This window comes from Haliotis cracherodii, unplaced genomic scaffold (genome assembly GCF_022045235.1).
Source record: "Haliotis cracherodii isolate W230 unplaced genomic scaffold, xgHalCrac1.p SCAF_4, whole genome shotgun sequence".
Classification (NCBI taxonomy): Eukaryota; Metazoa; Mollusca; class Gastropoda; order Lepetellida; family Haliotidae; genus Haliotis; species Haliotis cracherodii.
Genome location: NW_027266297.1, coordinates 71,056,471 through 71,073,694, shown reverse-complemented (window position 1 = coordinate 71,073,694; position 17,224 = coordinate 71,056,471). Strand labels below are relative to the sequence as shown.

General features: G+C 42.5%; 2 protein-coding genes across 2 annotated transcripts in view; one reads left to right on the top strand and one right to left on the bottom strand.

Moving 5' to 3' along the window:
• Window positions 1-15,533, bottom strand: part of LOC139480403 (actin, cytoplasmic 1-like) — an 85,670-nt gene extending 70,137 nt beyond the window's left edge. Inside the window, exons 1-2 of the mRNA XM_071263468.1 lie at window positions 15,411-15,533; window positions 14,451-15,192 (exon numbers count right to left, since the gene is read on the bottom strand). Coding sequence (XP_071119569.1) covers window positions 14,451-15,192; window positions 15,411-15,533 — 865 coding nt within the window. The remainder of the gene's footprint in view (window positions 1-14,450; window positions 15,193-15,410) is intronic.
• LOC139479878 (actin, cytoplasmic 1-like) lies at window positions 169-9,766 on the top strand. The gene is made up of 3 exons (XM_071262792.1): window positions 169-299; window positions 601-1,345; window positions 9,030-9,766. Exons 1-3 carry the CDS (start codon window positions 177-179, stop codon window positions 9,764-9,766), a joined length of 1,605 nt encoding a protein of 534 aa, XP_071118893.1. The 5' UTR covers window positions 169-176.
• Window positions 15,534-17,224: the final 1,691 nt, after the last annotated feature.

Here is a 17,224-nt window from a genome sequence, read left to right as displayed (position 1 = left end):
ATCAACTCCAATTACGTATTGTTAATTTCCATTATTCTTAAACACAATCTGATTGGTCGCCTACTGATGGAGGAAATATAAAAGACGCCAGGATGTGAACATCGATAGTGCATTCGCTTTCAGTCTTCAGTTGACTCGCATCGTCTTTCCTGTTTCTCACACAACTACCTACAGCCATGGATGATGATGTTGCTGCATTGGTCTGTGACAACGGCTCCGGTATGTGCAAGGCCGGTTTCGCCGGTGACGACGCTCCCAGAGCTGTCTTCCCCTCCATTGTCGGACGTCCCAGACATCAGGTAAGAAATGAACTTGGGAAAGAAATGGGGATATGACATCAGGTAACACTTACATTTAAACATCAACATTAACAGAGTGTTATATCATACCTCGACGTAATATTTTTTGAGTGGCAGTTAGAAGTTGGATTTATGAAAGAGGAGAGATTTGTATAGATCAACAATTTCTTTCTTACAATTGAGTCGACGTTTGGGTGTCGATTCAAATACCCTTATCAAGCTAATTCACTTTAAAGAAATTGTTTATTTAATCTTTCACTGATGCATTTTACTAATATTATCATGTTTTGATTCTTTATAGGGTGTGATGGTCGGTATGGGACAGAAAGACAGTTATGTCGGTGACGAGGCTCAGTCCAAGAGAGGTATCCTCACCCTCAAGTACCCCATCGAGCATGGTATCGTCACCAACTGGGATGACATGGAGAAGATCTGGCATCACACCTTCTACAACGAGCTGCGTGTGGCTCCGGAGGAGCACCCTGTCCTCCTGACAGAGGCTCCTCTCAACCCAAAGGCCAACCGTGAAAAGATGACCCAGATCATGTTCGAGACCTTCAACTCTCCAGCTATGTTTGTGGCCATCCAGGCTGTTCTGTCTCTGTACGCTTCTGGTCGCACCACGGGTATTGTTTTGGACTCTGGTGATGGTGTCACCCACACTGTCCCCATCTATGAAGGTTATGCCCTTCCCCACGCCATCATGAGGTTGGATCTTGCCGGTCGTGACCTGACTGATTACCTCATGAAGATCCTCACTGAGCGCGGCTACTCCTTCACCACCACTGCTGAGAGAGAAATCGTCAGAGACATCAAGGAGAAACTGTGCTACATCGCCCTTGACTTCGAGCAGGAAATGGCAACTGCCTCATCATCTTCTTCCCTAGAGAAGAGCTACGAGTTGCCCGATGGCCAAGTCATCACCATCGGAAACGAGAGGTTCCGTTGTCCAGAGGCCCTCTTCCAGCCTTCATTCTTGGGTTTGGAAACAGTTGGTATCCACGAAACCACATTCAACTCTATTATGAGGTGCGATGTTGATATCCGTAAGGACTTGTACGCCAACACTGTTCTCTCAGGAGGTACCACCATGTTCCCTGGTATCGCCGACAGAATGCAGAAGGAGATCACATCCCTTGCCCCAAGCACAATGAAGATCAAGATCATCGCTCCCCCAGAGAGGAAATACTCCGTCTGGATCGGTGGCTCCATCCTTGCCTCTCTGTCCACCTTCCAGCAGATGTGGATCAGCAAGCAGGAGTACGACGAGTCCGGCCCATCCATTGTGCACAGGAAGTGCTTCTAAAAGATTTAGAGACAAAACCCAACATTCAACGGACCGGAAAATTATGAGATATAATATATGTTTAAAATTGTAAGTAATATGCTGTAATCATATTCATGTGTTGAATAAATTAATAGCTTAAAAAACTAATATTTCAGATGTTTTTGTGCAATTGAACTATGGCCATATATATATATATATATATATATATATATATATATATATATATATATATATATATATATATATATATATATATATATGGCCATAGTTCAATTGAGGTTATCACGCGAGTGTGTTTGGGGATGGTAAACTTCCTGCATTAGGAATAAACATTGTATTTAGCTACTCTAACCCTAGTCCATGAGACGTCACGGCCACGTTCATACGTCGTTGACAGTCGGCGTGTCCTGTCATAACGTTAAGAAGTGTAGTCAGATGTATACACAGCGACAAAACGAAACAAAGTAACAATTCAAACATATTTCGGCCAGATCCAACTTTTTTTAATTAGTGGAAAAGGTTTCAAGCCGCAGAGGTCTACAAGAACAAATATGGCTACTGATCCCGCTTGGCTAAGCCTAGGGCCCTCGCAAAATTGTTTCGAAATTTATATCTCCAAAGTTGCCAAAACTTATAAAATGCCTTAGCTATGTCACAGTTAGACACTGAATTTCAGTATATTAGACTGTTCTTTTGATAATGATAGCAATTATCCCTGTAGTTTTTCCAGATTCCTGATGGTTAATTCTGACTCGATTGCCGAATGACAAGGGCGATGCCATGTTCGTTTATAAACACTGAAAGTAGTCCCTACTTGACCTTTGATCTTTGCATATCTATCCGCTTATGACCCCAACGTATATCGTTTTTATCTGTTGCCTTTATCCTGCAGAGAAACCTACCCATTATATGATAAAAAAACAATATGTTAACCCAGAAATCTGTATGTAAAAGAACTTAGTGTGAAACCAAAAATACAACCAACAAGTGGTATACAATGAACAAATCAATTGCAAAATTCACTAAGTTAACAAATCAATACAAATTACTGCACAACAATTACAATGGCAGTAAACAACAGAGTGGTGGTACAAGATCCAATGGCAATACATACTGTGATGGCAGTGCTTAGTATCAAATACAACATACAGTGGTAGTAGCAAACGTCAGTGATAACAATATATTTATATTCATCCAGCAGCGACAGCGGTGATAGGTGGCAACAACCATGCTTGGGGTTGAACCGTTAGGTTTACAAACATGTGATGATCGACTGCCGAATACTTTTATCCCAGTTTAATTGTTTTCTTTGCTTGTCAATTTGGATTTTTGTTTCATTACAACTTCAGTAAAGTACGTTTATAACGAATATGCTTATAACGAATTGACGGATATAACGAACCGGTGTTTTGGTACCGGGCATTCGCTGTTTATATGCTGCATACATGCTTATAACAAACTACGGTTATAACGGAGTAAAATTAGTGGTTCCTTTGATTTCGTTATAACCATAGTTTACTGTATCATGTAATTAGTATCGTAAGAATATAAGTGAGAAGTTGGTTGATTTTCCGTTCGTCTGCAATCTCGAACCAATCCGATCAAACAAATATAAAGATCGCAAACCTTTTCAAAAATAGCTGTGATGACATTCCCAAAGGCATAAAGATAAGTATAAACGTTACTACATTAGGGAATAGAGGGCAAATTTCAAGATTCTTGTAATGACCGGACCCACACTGGAGGCAGCGATGTTACCGAGAGTGTAACGAAGTTATCACGCGCTGGGAAGGAGCTTGCACACTTCCTGTATAGTAACTTCCTGACGCAAATCACTGTCCAAACAAAATGCAATGAGCGTCTACCGAATTCCAAGAGAAACGATGCAACACAGTCACAATCCCTGTTAAAAATAAAATACACTGCCACATAACACAATCCAGTGATTGACATCATGAGCATCGATTCTCGCAACCGGATATGATGACATACATCGACCAAGTCGGCGAGCCTGACCACCCGATCCAGTTTGTAGCCTTTTATGGCAAGCATGGGTTGCTGAAGACCTATTATACTGTGATCTGTAGATTCAGCTCAACTCAAGGGTGATCTCAAGGCTAAGCTCAATGGTGATCTTTTGGACCAACAAAGGGTGATCTCAAAACTTAGTCCATGGACAATGTCTAGGCTCAGGGCTCAAATCAAGTCAGACGGCTCCATTAAACTCAAGGTTCCTCTGTGGGCGCTACTTTAGGACGATGTGTAGACTCAGCTGAACTCGAGGGTGATATGTAGGCTGAGCTCATGGGTAATGTGACCTTTCAACTCAACATCAGGGTGGCCTTAAGGATTTACTCTGATGGTGATCTTAAGACCCTATGCAAGGGTGAACTATTGGCTCAACTCAAGGCGGGTCTGTGGGCTCAACTCAATGCGGATCGTTAGGCTCAGTTGAAGGGTGATATCAAGTTTCACCTCAACACAACAGTGATATGTAGTGTTAACTCAACACTGGGGTGATCCCTTGGGGCAACACAACAGTGATATGTAGGGTTAACTCAACACAGGGGTGATCCCTTGGGGCAACACAACAGTGATATGTAGGGTTAACTCAATACAGGGGTGATCCCTTTGGGCAACGCAACAGTGATATGTAGGGTTAACTCAACTCAGGGGTGATCCCTAGGGTCAACACAACAGTGATATGTAGTCTTAACTCAACACAGGGGTGATCCCTAGGGTCAACGCAACAGTGATATGTAGTCTTAACTCAACACAAAGGTGATCCATGGGGTCAACGCAACAGTAATATGTAGGGTTAACTCAACACAGGGGTGATCCCTTGGGGCAACTCAACAGTGATATGTAGGGTTAACTCAACACAGGGGTGATCCCTTGGGTCAACGCAACAGTGATATGTAGGGTTAACTCAACACATGGGTGATCCCTTGGGTCAACACAACAGTGTTATGTAGGGTTAACTCAACACATGGGTGACCCCTAGGGTCAACGCAACAGTGATATGTAGGGTTAACTCAACACATGGGTGATCCCTTGGGTCAACACAACAGTGATATGTAGGGTTAACTCAACACATGGGTGATCCCTTGGGTCAACACAACAGTGTTATGTAGGGTTAACTCAACACAGGGGTGACCCCTAGGGTCAACACAACAGTGGTCTCTTGGATAAGCTTGATGGTGATCTTAAGGCGAAAAGCAAGGGTGAACTCTAGGCTCGATTTGAGGCGGGTCTGTATGTTCAATTTAATGGTGATCTCTAGGTTCAACTCAACGCAAGGGTGATCTAACGTGTCAAGTCAAAACAAGAGTGTGCCCTCAGATCAATTAATTCAAGAGTGATATCTAGGTTCAACTTAAGGGTGGTCTCTAGGTTCAACTTTAAGGTGATCTGTAGGTTCAGCTCAAGGATAGAGTGGACCAAACTCACCTCAACGGTGGTCTGTTGGCTCAGCTCAACTGAGGGTGATCTTTAGGACCAGATCAAGGTGATATCTAGGCTCAGTTCAACTTGAGAGTGATCGGTAGGTGATGTGTAGGCCTGGCTCAGTTAAAGGGGAACCTCTAAACCCAGGTCAACGGTGATCGTTAGGCCCAACTCTATGGTGGTCCCCAGTGTTGAGAGATGATTTCCTGACTGAAACACAAGGTTAACCCAGAAATACACACGTACGGAACTAAATAGCGATATCAATACATAACCACACAACATCAATGAATAATCAATAATTTATATAAAAACACACATTTTTAGTTTTACAATCACAAGGGTGATAGGAAGGCTCAACAGAACTAAAGCACACTCTGCTAAAACGCAGCGATGTCGTAGATTATAATGTAGGTTACACAATTAGGAAGCAAAGATCGCTGAACATCTTTGTGATGAACGTTTATACCCGAACTATCACTGATTCAATAAGTAAATTTAGGCGCACACAGAAAGTTCCCCAAATCCGGGGAAACCTATGTCTTTAGTACAAAAGACAAAAGTATTAAACTACATAAATCTAGTCAATTGTCCAACGACGTTCTATTGCAACGTCATCGACGAACTATGACGCCATTATTGTACTAAATGTACTTCTATGACGTCTCTATACTACTACTACAACTACTACTACTACTACTACTACTACTACTACTACTACTACTACTATTACTACTACTACTACTACTACTACTAAATGCAGTCACCGCTACACGGCAGTTAGACGGGTTTTAATTGGTATATTTGTCACCATGATGTAAACGCATGGCCATTTGTGACAAAAAGACGTTAAAAGATGGTGGTTCTTGATGTTCGGTGAAATCCTAGAAATGACTACTGTTACCAAGACTTGTTTGTTTTTTGCATGTAACCTGGACCAAAGCTTGTTCTAACCTTGTTGAAGTCAAATCTATTCATCCAAATGAATTCCCTTTTACAAAAATAACAAGCTGACCTCCTCTTCTTAATCTGTCGTTTCTAAATTGGCTAAAACCGGTGAATACGTAGCGCTTCATCGGTTGTATCAATGATGCAGTTGTGAATGAATTTGATTTTACGCCGCTTTTAGCAATATTCCGGCAAAATCACGAACACTTTAACCACAAGGCTACCCGACTGCCTCGTAATTAGAGCATTCTGTTACAATTATATAAGTCTATTGTGAACTATATCCCGATCTTCTCGTATATACAATGGTCTCCACAGTAGAGAATGAAAAATATAATAATAATTGCTTGATTTGAAAGTTGTTAGATCCATAAAGGCACATACTGTGCAATAGAAACTGTACAATTTTCTTAAAATGTATTTCTTTTCTGCCCTTGGATGTCACAAACAATTGCCTGCCTATACTGATCAATACTAACCCCTTTCTTTCAACCCGTGAACATCCGGGTCACGATAGGTCTTCAGCAACCCATGCTTGTCATAATAGGCGACTATACTTATGGCAACAAGCGACTAACTGGATCTGGTGGTCAGGCTCGCTGACTTGGTTGACGCATGTCATCGTATCCCAATATGCGTAGATTGATGCTCATGATGTCAATTATGAATTGTCTGATCCAGACTCGATTATTTACAGACCACCGTCATATAGCTGGAATATTGCCGAGTGTGGCGTTAACAAAAAAACCCACAACATTTCTAAAGATTCAACTTGACAAGAAGTAACTCACGTGCACATGTGTGGGAGTTCTTTTAACAACAAACAAAGAAACAAACGTGGAAATCTAACTGAAGATGGATGAACATTGACAATGCATATATAAAATAATTTAATTCATTCATTAATTTCCTGGAGAGAAGAATTGATTTGAATTGAATATTGCATTGGCATTTTTGAAACTTGAGCAATATTATCTATTACTAGCGAACTGCGGTCAGATTAACTTGCCGACACCGATATCGTTATATTATGGGTCACATTCGTCATCCCATACTAAATGATACACCAATATCAACATAACATTTGCAATTCCCAAGTAATGGCACAGCCCTCGAAACAATGTGTCAGAACTGTTGAAACGGATAACCGCTTCGCTTGAGACTTCATATTTCGTGATCTAACTCCTACCATTCTTTGATAGAAACTATTACTAAAACACATATCTGTCAACAGATCAAACATAAATTGTTTGATGGGGCAGACAAATTAGAACAGGGCAGAAGTGTCGATATAATGGGAAATATATGAATATCAACGAATAAGCTGTCCACATGTACGTCACTGCTGTGAAATGTCACTTTTATCCCACGGCTTATAGGTCAACCCACATGGCAACAGAACAGGGTCAACCTGTTATATACAGTCACACCTTACATATTTCACCATACAGTTCGCTCTAGAAATTCAGCCTCACCATGTCCGTCTAAAAAAACAGGGGCGGTTGGGTAGACTAGTGGTTAAAGCGTTCGCTCGTCACGCCGAAGACCCGGATTTAATTCCCGACATGGGTACAATGTTTGAAGCCCATTTCTGGTGTCCCCCGCCGTGATATTGCCGGAATATTGCTAAAAGCGGCGTACAACGCAACTCACTTACTCTATACAGTCATCTGCCAATCATCTGAAAACTGTGTGTTATGCAGGAACTGTTTCAATTATTTTAATACCTGCGATGTGCTTCATTAAAGATTTTACACTTGCCATTAAGAATGAAACATAAATTTATATGTACTCATATGTGGTATGTTACGTCATGGTGTGGACGAATGAAATGTATCTACGTATGTACGTATATACGTACGCGTGTGCGCACGTATGTTCAAATTTATGAAATGAAAAAGAGTATATGGCCTGAAATAAAATAAATATACATTTTGCAAAGAAATAATATAACTACATACATACGGAGTTACAACTCTCAACAATTCTTTCTATGACCTAATTAAAACATCTCGATTTGTACTGCTCCAAAATATGCACTAATTATCTTTTTCCTGTTTTCAATAACGTGTATCTGGTTAAATACATATTATCACTGCACCAAGGAACATACCCGACCGTCCCCAGCTTCCAGCACGTTGCGGTCCCTGTTGGGGGTAGAGCACATCGAAGAGACCCCCGGCTGTGAAACATTCCTCCACATGTGCACATGAAGGGTCGTTATACAACGGAGTGCATTAACGTGGTTCAAGCATTATTAACTCGATTAACGTGATATCGTTTTCCATATTCTTGAATACAATCTGATTGGTCTCCTACTGATGGGGGAAGTATAAAAGACGCCTGGATGTTAACCTCGATACTGCATTCGCTTTCAGCCTCCATTCGACGCATAGTTTGTTCCTGTTCTCACACAACTACCTAAAGCCATGGATGATGATGTTGCTGCATTGGTCTGTGACAACGGCTCCGGCATGTGCAAGGCCGGTTTCGCCGGTGACGACGCTCCCAGAGCTGTCTTTCCTTCTATCGTCGGACGCCCTAGACACCAGGTAAATATGCTTTTAAACACAATCAATTGCTGAATTGCTGAGTGGGAATAGGGACATTCTACGTTCTATCACCCCAATATTAGTGGTGTAATTGGTTGGAGAATGGCGTCGATTGCTTTAACAACTGATAATAAAAGGGCCTCTCTTGTGAAACAATAGATACATTTTATACAAGAACTTCAATCTTTTACCAAAATAGTTTTCTAAGATTATGTTGCTCCTTTCAGGGTGTGATGGTCGGTATGGGACAGAAAGACAGTTATGTCGGTGACGAGGCTCAGTCCAAGAGAGGTATCCTCACCCTCAAGTACCCCATCGAGCACGGTATCGTCACCAACTGGGACGACATGGAGAAGATCTGGCATCACACCTTCTACAACGAGCTCCGCGTTGCACCAGAGGAGCATCCCGTCCTCCTGACAGAGGCTCCTCTCAACCCAAAGGCCAACCGAGAAAAGATGACCCAGATCATGTTCGAGACCTTCAACTCTCCAGCTATGTATGTGGCCATCCAGGCTGTTCTGTCTCTGTACGCTTCTGGTCGTACCACGGGTATTGTTTTGGACTCTGGTGATGGTGTCACCCACACTGTCCCCATCTATGAAGGTTATGCCCTTCCCCACGCCATCATGAGGTTGGATCTTGCTGGCCGTGACCTGACTGATTACCTCATGAAGATCCTCACTGAGCGCGGCTACTCCTTCACCACCACAGCTGAGAGAGAAATCGTCAGAGACATCAAGGAGAAACTGTGCTACATCGCCCTTGACTTCGAGCAGGAAATGGCAACTGCCTCATCATCTTCCTCCCTGGAGAAGAGCTACGAGTTGCCCGATGGTCAAGTCATCACCATCGGAAACGAGAGGTTCCGTTGTCCAGAGGCCCTCTTCCAGCCTTCATTCTTGGGTATGGAAACAGTTGGTATTCACGAAACCACATTCAACTCTATTATGAGGTGCGATGTTGATATCCGTAAGGACTTGTACGCCAACACTGTTCTCTCAGGAGGTACCACCATGTTCCCTGGTATCGCCGACAGAATGCAGAAGGAGATCACATCTCTTGCCCCCAGTACAATGAAGATCAAGATCATCGCTCCTCCAGAGAGGAAATACTCCGTCTGGATCGGTGGCTCCATCCTTGCCTCTCTGTCCACCTTCCAGCAGATGTGGATCAGCAAGCAGGAGTACGATGAGTCCGGCCCATCCATTGTGCACAGGAAGTGCTTCTAAAATAACTTTTCTGTGTTCACCTGATTTGAAATTCTAAATAATTATTTATGTTTATTTTTTATTTTATCCCATGATTTTTGACAAGACAATGTCAGAATGTAAATCCCAGGAATCAATAAATCAGTGTGAGCTGAATACATCTCTCGTTGTTTCTAAGATGTGAATGTGACTAGGACATTAAAGTTGTGGAGTCGTTATTCAGTGGCACGTTGAAGATTCATGTGTGTTTCCCAACAAATTTATGACCAAATGTCTTGAGCTGTGTTTTGAGTAATGAGTTTTTCAGCATTCCAAACAGTTTGGAAGTTTATTTGATTACTTTAAGGCAACAGATCTAAACGATTAATCACCACAAGTTTTAAAACTGAATTTGGGGACAGCAGTTTCTTTGAGTTCTGAGACCCGACCAATAAAACTGCCGATGTGACGTGAATAACATGTGCCGAGCTTGAACTGTACCGTGTTAGTCTGTCAAATCATCGTCTACTTCACGAGGTTTGAAACTATACAGCAAGTGAATGAGTGAGTTGGGTTTAACGCCTCTTTAAACAGTATTCCAGTTATATCACGGCATGTCAGCTTAATGTGCGAGGAAAGCCCAAAGTGATGCAGGTCTCAGACGTTTACCACTTCGGTGAAACCCACGGGCACGGGTATGGTGCTGACACACCTAGAAACATAATCGGGGCGAACCGGGATTCGACCCCCCCCCCCCCCCCCCCCATCAAATCCAAATGGAGCCGAGAACAATCCCTAAATTCAGGGGCTGAGGCAATCTAGACTTGCCAAATCATTCTAGGCTTGAGTTGGACTCCTTATTTAACTTTTATTCTTGGGTCTGGGAGATAGACGATTGTGGTGTCGGGGGGTATTTGTCTGTTTGTATTGAACGACACAAATTCCACTAACCTGTGAATGAATTAAGCCTTGACAAAGACCGAGCCTCCAGGGTACAATAAAACGCCATCAACCACGCAAGCCACAAGCCTATTCACAAGGAGTAGTGTGATATGGCAGGATATGTGGTAGTACACAGTCTGTATTCACAGGGAGTAGTATGAAATGGCAGGATATGTGGTAATACACAGTCTGTATTCACAGGGAGTAGTATGAAATGGCAGGATATATGGTAGTACACAGTCTGTATTCACAAGGAGTAGTGTGATATGGCAGGATATATGGTAGTACACAGTCTGTATTCACAGGTAAATTGTTTGATAGGCATTACTTAGAAGTTGACGGATGACAAGATAGACACAATTTTTTTATGGATAACAACTTATGGATAACAACTTCTTTAATACAGTATTAAAGAAGTTGTTATCCATAAAAAAAATTGTGTCTATCTTGTATTCACAGGGAGGAGTATGAAATGGCAGGATATATGGTAGTACACAGTCGGGGGGGTATTTGTCTGTTTGTATTGAACGACACAAATTCCGCTAACCTGTGAATGAATTAAGCCTTGACAAAGACCGAGCCTCCAGGGTACAATAAAACGCCATCAACCACGCAAGCCACAAGCCTATTCACAAGGAGTAGTGTGATATGGCAGGATATGTGGTAGTACACAGTCTGTATTCACAGGGAGTAGTATGAAATGGCAGGATATGTGGTAATACACAGTCTGTATTCACAAGGAGTAGTGTGATATGGCAGGATATGTGGTAGTACACAGTCTGTATTCACAGGGAGTAGTATGAAATGGCAGGATATGTGGTAATACACAGTCTGTATTCACAAGGAGTAGTATGAAATGGCAGGATATGTGGTAATACACAGTCTGTATTCACAAGGAGTAGTGTGATATGGCAGGATATGTGGTAATACACAGTCTGTATTCACAGGGAGTAGTATGAAATGGCAGGATATGTGGTAATACACAGTCTGTATTCACAAGGAGTAGTATGAAATGGCAGGATATGTGGTAGTACACAGTCTGTATTCACAGGGAGATAGTGTGATATGGCAGGATATGTGGTAATACACAGTCTGTATTCACAAGGAGTAGTATGAAATGGCAGGATATGTGGTAATACACAGTCTGTATTCACAAGGAGTAGTGTGATATGGCAGGATATGTGGTAATACACAGTCTGTATTCACAGGGAGTAGTATGAAATGGCAGGATATGTGGTAATACACAGTCTGTATTCACAAGGAGTAGTGTGATATGGCAGGATATGTAGTAGTACACAGTCTGTATTCACAGGGAGATAGTGTGATATGGCAGGATATGTGGTAATACACAGTCTATAGTAACAGGGAGTAGTATGAAATGGCAGGATATGTGGTAATACACAGTCTGTATTCACAAGGAGTAGTATGAAATGGCAGGATATGTGGTAATACACAGTCTGTATTCACAAGGAGTAGTGTGATATGGCAGGATATGTGGTAATACACAGTCTGTATTCACAGGGAGTAGTATGAAATGGCAGGATATGTGGTAATACACAGTCTGTATTCACAAGGAGTAGTGTGATATGGCAGGATATGTGGTAGTACACAGTCTGTATTCACAGGGAGATAGTGTGATATGGCAGGATATGTGGTAATACACAGTCTATAGTAACAGGGAGTAGTATGAAATGGCAGGATATGTTGTAATACACAGTCTGTATTCACAGGGAGTAGTATGAAATGGCAGGATATGTGGTTATACACAGTCTATAGTAACAGGGAGTAGTATGAAATGGCAGGATATGTGGTAATACACAGTCTGTATTCACAAGGAGTAGTGTGATATGGCAGGATATGTGGTAATACACAGTCTATAGTAACAGGGAGTAGTATGAAATGGCAGGATATGTGGTAGTACACAGTCTGTATTCACAGGGAGTAGTATGAAATGGCAGGATATGTGGTAATACACAGTCTGTATTCACAAGGAGTAGTGTGATATGGCAGGATATGTGGTAATACACAGTCTATAGTAACAGGGAGTAGTATGAAATGGCAGGATATGTGGTAGTACACAGTCTGTATTCACAGGGAGATAGTGTGAAATGGCAGGATATGTGGTAATACACAGTCTATAGTAACAGGGAGTAGTATGAAATGGCAGGATATGTGGTAGTACACAGTCTGTATTCACAAGGAGTAGTGTGATATTGCAGGATATATGGTAGTACACAGTCTGTATTCACAGGGAGGAGTATGAAATGGCAGGATATATGGTAGTACACAGTCTGTATTCTCAAGGAGATAGTGAGTGAGTGAGTGAGTTAGGTTTAACGCCGCTTTTAACAGTATTCCAGTTATATCGCGACGTGTCAGCTTAATGTGGGAGGAAAGCCCAAAGTGATGCAGGTCTCAGACGTTTACCACTTCGGGATTCGAACCCACAATCATAGGTTTCTGGCGTGCCCAAGGGACGCAACTCTGCACAGCGAATCGCGGCGCCTTAGACGACTGGGCCACCCGTGTCCCATCAAGGAGATAGTGTGATATGGCAGGATACATGGTAATACACAGTCTATAGTAACAGGGAGTAGTATGAAATGGCAGGATATGTGGTAGAACACAGTCTGTATTCACAGGAGGTTGTACGATATGACAGGATATGTGGTAGTACACAGTCTATATTCACAGGGTGTAGCATGAAATGTCAAGATATATGGTAGTACACAGTCTGTATTCACAGGGAGTAGTATGAAATGGTAGGATATATGGTAGTACACAGTTTGTATTCACAGGGAGTAGTATGAAATTGCAGGATATATGGTAGTACACAGTCTGTATTCACAGGGAGTAGTATGAAATGGTAGGATATATGGCAGTACAGTCTGTATTCACAGGGAGTAGTATGAAATGGCAGGATATATGGTAGTACACAGTCTGTATTAACAGGGAGTAGTATGATATGTCAGGATATATGGTAGTACACAGTCTGTATTCACAGTATGAAATTGCAGGATATATGGTAGTACACAGTTTGTATTCACAGGGAGTAGTATGAAATGGTAGGATATATGGCAGTACAGTCTGTATTCACAGGGAGTAGCATGAAATGTCAGGATATATGGTAGTACACAGTCTGTTTTCACATGAAGTTGTATGATATGACAGGATATGTGGTGATACACAGTCTGTAATCACAAGAAGAAGTATGTTATGGCAGGACCTGTCGTATCCTTCATGAACGAAAATGTTACTTCTAACAGAGCATGTCAAAACAACACTCACAAAGTCATATAACAAATACACAAAGAAGCACTAAGTTTAAAATTGGTTTATTGTCTTCGTGTGTTCGCAGATTCCCTTCTTTGTCAACATGAATATTTTATAGGGTTGTAGTCAATATTGAAACATTTAAATAAGTTAAGTAAGTCACAAATATTTAGTGCGTCATAATTCGGACGAAGGTCACCCTGTCTTCAATTTTGGTGAATATTCCCAAGGTTTTGTCTCTAGATCATTTAGAAGCACTTCCTGTGCACAATGGATGGGCCGGACTCATCGTACTCCTGCTTGCTGATCCACATCTGCTGGAAGGTGGACAGAGAGGCAAGGATGGAGCCACCGATCCAGACGGAGTATTTCCTCTCTGGGGGAGCGATGATCTTGATCTTCATTGTGCTTGGGGCAAGAGATGTGATCTCCTTCTGCATTCTGTCGGCGATACCAGGGAACATGGTGGTACCTCCTGAGAGAACAGTGTTGGCGTACAAGTCCTTACGGATATCAACATCGCACCTCATAATAGAGTTGAATGTGGTTTCGTGAATACCAACTGTTTCCATACCCAAGAATGAAGGCTGGAAGAGGGCCTCTGGACAACGGAATCTCTCGTTACCAATGGTGATGACTTGACCATCGGGCAACTCGTAGCTCTTCTCCAGGGAGGAAGATGATGAGGCAGTTGCCATTTCTTGTTCGAAGTCAAGGGCGATGTAGCACAGTTTCTCCTTGATGTCTCTGACGATTTCTCTCTCAGCAGTGGTTGTGAAAGAGTATCCACGTTCAGTGAGGATCTTCATGAGGTAATCAGTCAGGTCACGGCCAGCAAGATCCAATCTCATGATGGCGTGGGGAAGGGCATAACCTTCATAGATGGGGACAGTGTGGGTGACACCATCACCAGAGTCCAAAACAATACCCGTGGTACGACCAGACGCGTACAGAGACAGAACAGCCTGGATGGCTACATACATAGCTGGAGAGTTGAAGGTCTCGAACATGATCTGGGTCATCTTTTCTCGGTTGGCCTTTGGGTTGAGAGGAGCCTCTGTCAGGAGGACGGGGTGCTCCTCCGGAGCTACACGGAGCTCGTTGTAGAAGGTGTGATGCCAGATCTTCTCCATGTCGTCCCAGTTGGTGACGATACCGTGCTCGATGGGATACTTGAGAGTGAGGATACCTCTCTTGGACTGAGCCTCGTCACCGACATAGCTGTCTTTCTGTCCCATACCGACCATCACACCCTGAAACACGAAATCATTTGTCATTTTCATAATTATTTACGTGTATTATTCTACACAGAAAAGCGACTGTTATCTGCTGAAAGATAAAAACTAGCAATTATCAGGTCACCATATAACAATACTTAAGGGGATTTAAATGTCTTCTCGAATACCCGGGGAAGCTTACTATTTCAAATCTTGCACCTCTTCATTTCAAGAGTAACAATAAACGGTATTACCTGATGTCTTGGGCGTCCGACGATGGAGGGGAAGACAGCTCTGGGAGCGTCGTCGCCAGCGAAACCAGCCTTGCACATACCGGAGCCGTTATCACAGACCAATGCAGCAACATCATCATCCATGGCTGTAGGTAGTTGTGTGAGAAACAGGAAAGACGATGCGAGTCAACAGAAGACTGAAAGCGAATGCACTATCGATTCACACACCCTTGCGTCTTTTATACATCCCACATCAGTAGCAGACCAATCAGATTGTGTTTGAGAATAATAGAAACGTAACGACTGTAATTGTAGTTAATGATAAATATACCCTTCTAATGTATTATATTGCATAACAGCCTTCCATGGGTACATGTGGAAGAATGTGTCACAGTCGGGGGTCATCTGCACTCGGCTACCGAAGGCTCATTGATCTCTCTTTCCCCCGTCGAAGGAAGTACCCCCGCCCCCATCCCTCTTCCCCCTAGCAGGGAACGCCACGTGGTATGATGCCGGACCATGTGAAACGATTTAATAAGCATGTAGATAGGAACATGATGCTTGTTTGATTTTGAAAGTTAAGTGCGGTCTCGTGGTTAAAGCGTTCGCTCGTCACGCCGAAGACCCGGGTTCGATTCCTGACATGGGTACAATGTGTGAAGCACATTTCTAGTGTCCGTGATATTGCTGGAATATTGCTAAAAGCGGCGTAAAATCCAACTCACTCACTCACTTGAAAGTTAAATGCATATGTCAGCATTATTTGGAAACATTTAACATAACCAAATGTAACGTTAAAATGGTTCTTCGTAAAGAAGTGACGTAATTCGTGAGATGAATTAATATGAAGGTCGATGTTTGACAGATTTATTCGCCACTTGTATCAGATTATTGAAGGTCTGTGCGGGTAAGCGCCTGTGTAGTGGACAGTTTCAAGCGTTCATAATATACAGATGCTCTGGGGGACATATAAACATACAGAAATATAATCATACCTTATTTCTTATTAACTTAGTTTTACAGAACACTGTACAACCGTTAACTGTTTTGATAATCTCTCTAGTTTTGGCCAGAGCATCTATTCACGAAGCTGCCTCTAGCATTCATGCCTAGTATAGGCCTAGCTCATCTGTTCACGACCCCTTCTTAGCATGTATGTCTAGTATAGGCCTAGCGCATCTGTTCACGACCTCATAGCATGTATGTCTAGTATAGGCCGAGCGCACCTGTTCTCGACTCTCTCACTCTCTAAAATGCATGTCTATTATAAGCTTAGCCCACCTATTCACGACCTCTCTTTTCATGCATATTCAGTATAGGCCTAGTGCATCTCTTCACAATCCTCTCTCCAGCAAGAATGTTTCCTAAGACCTAGCCAACCTGCTCACGCCCTCTCTTTAGTATGTATGACTAGTTTAGCCCTAGCGCACCTTTTCATGACCTCTCTCTAACATGCATGTCTAGTATAGGCCTAGCCCACTTGTTCACGACTCTCTCTAACATGCATGTCTAGTATAGGCCTAGCCCATTTGTTCACGACTCTCTCTAACATGCATGTCTAGTATAGGCCTAGCCCACGTGTTCACGACTCTCTCTAACATGCATGTCTAGTATAGGCCTAGCCCACATGTTCACGACTCTCTCTAACATGCATGTCTAGTATAGGCCTAGCCCACATGTTCACGACTCTCTCTAACATGCATGTCTAGTATAGGCCTAGCCCACATGTTCACGACTCTCTGTAACATACATGTCTAGTATAGGCCCAGCGCACCTGATGATGACCTTTCTGTAGCATGCATATCGAGTATAAGACCAGTGCATCTGTTCACGAA

Excerpts from the sequence above, each read along its gene's own strand:
- LOC139479878 (XM_071262792.1), top strand. The coding sequence starts at position 177 with ATGGATGATGATGTTGCTGCATTGGTCTGTGACAACGGCTCCGGTATG. Across the intron at positions 300-600 it reads TCGGACGTCCCAGACATCAG|GGTGTGATGGTCGGTATGGG; the intron begins GTAAGAAATGAA and ends GATTCTTTATAG. Across the intron at positions 1,346-9,029 it reads GAGGTGCGATGTTGATATCC|CTATGTATGTGGCCATCCAG; the intron begins GTAAGGACTTGT and ends TCAACTCTCCAG.